Source organism: Plasmodium reichenowi (assembly GCF_001601855.1).
Source record: "Plasmodium reichenowi strain SY57 chromosome Unknown, whole genome shotgun sequence".
NCBI classification, from domain to species: domain Eukaryota; phylum Apicomplexa; class Aconoidasida; order Haemosporida; family Plasmodiidae; genus Plasmodium; species Plasmodium reichenowi.
The window spans coordinates 1-528 of record NW_017962235.1 but is presented as its reverse complement, the minus strand read 5'-3'; the positions used below and the strand labels follow the sequence as shown (position 1 = coordinate 528).

Genomic DNA, 528 nt, shown 5'->3' with positions numbered 1-528 from the left:
TCTAAAGAAAAAAAAAAAAAAAAAAAAAAAAACAAAAGCAAAAATGGCATATAAATAAATATATATATATATGTGTACATATGTATTTATTTTTAATGTTCTTATTTATATTATTAATTTTTCTTACACTTATGGCATCCTCATATTCATGATTATATTGTGAATTTAATTCAGCATATTTTACGATACACTGAGTATATATTGATCTATTAAAGGGAAAAAAATATATAATAATAATATAAATTAATATAATATAAATATAATACCTTCACGAACTATATAAAATTTATACATGTTTTTTATAAATTTTACTTTGAATATTCATCCATTTCAAAATAATATGCAGCTTTTTTATAATATTTAGACGCATTATCATAATCATATAAATCTTCATAAATTTCTGCAATATTTTTTTCACATTTCCCACAATTGGAGAATCTTCCAATAGTTGCATACATATTTACGGCTTCTTCAATATGTTTTATGGCCTCTACAAAAAATGAAAAAAAAAATACATATACATATATA

The 528-nt window shown here is 19.3% G+C and overlaps 1 protein-coding gene across 1 annotated transcript; it reads right to left on the bottom strand.

The window, feature by feature from the left end:
• Positions 1 to 127: 127 nt before the first annotated feature.
• PRSY57_0006300B (SNAP protein (soluble N-ethylmaleimide-sensitive factor attachment protein), putative) lies at positions 128 to 490 on the bottom strand (the record flags this gene model as incomplete). The annotated part of the gene is made up of 2 exons (XM_020114165.1): positions 128 to 206; positions 313 to 490. Coding segments are annotated over 2 exons (257 nt in total), but the record flags the coding sequence as incomplete, so codon positions are not given.
• Positions 491 to 528: the final 38 nt, after the last annotated feature.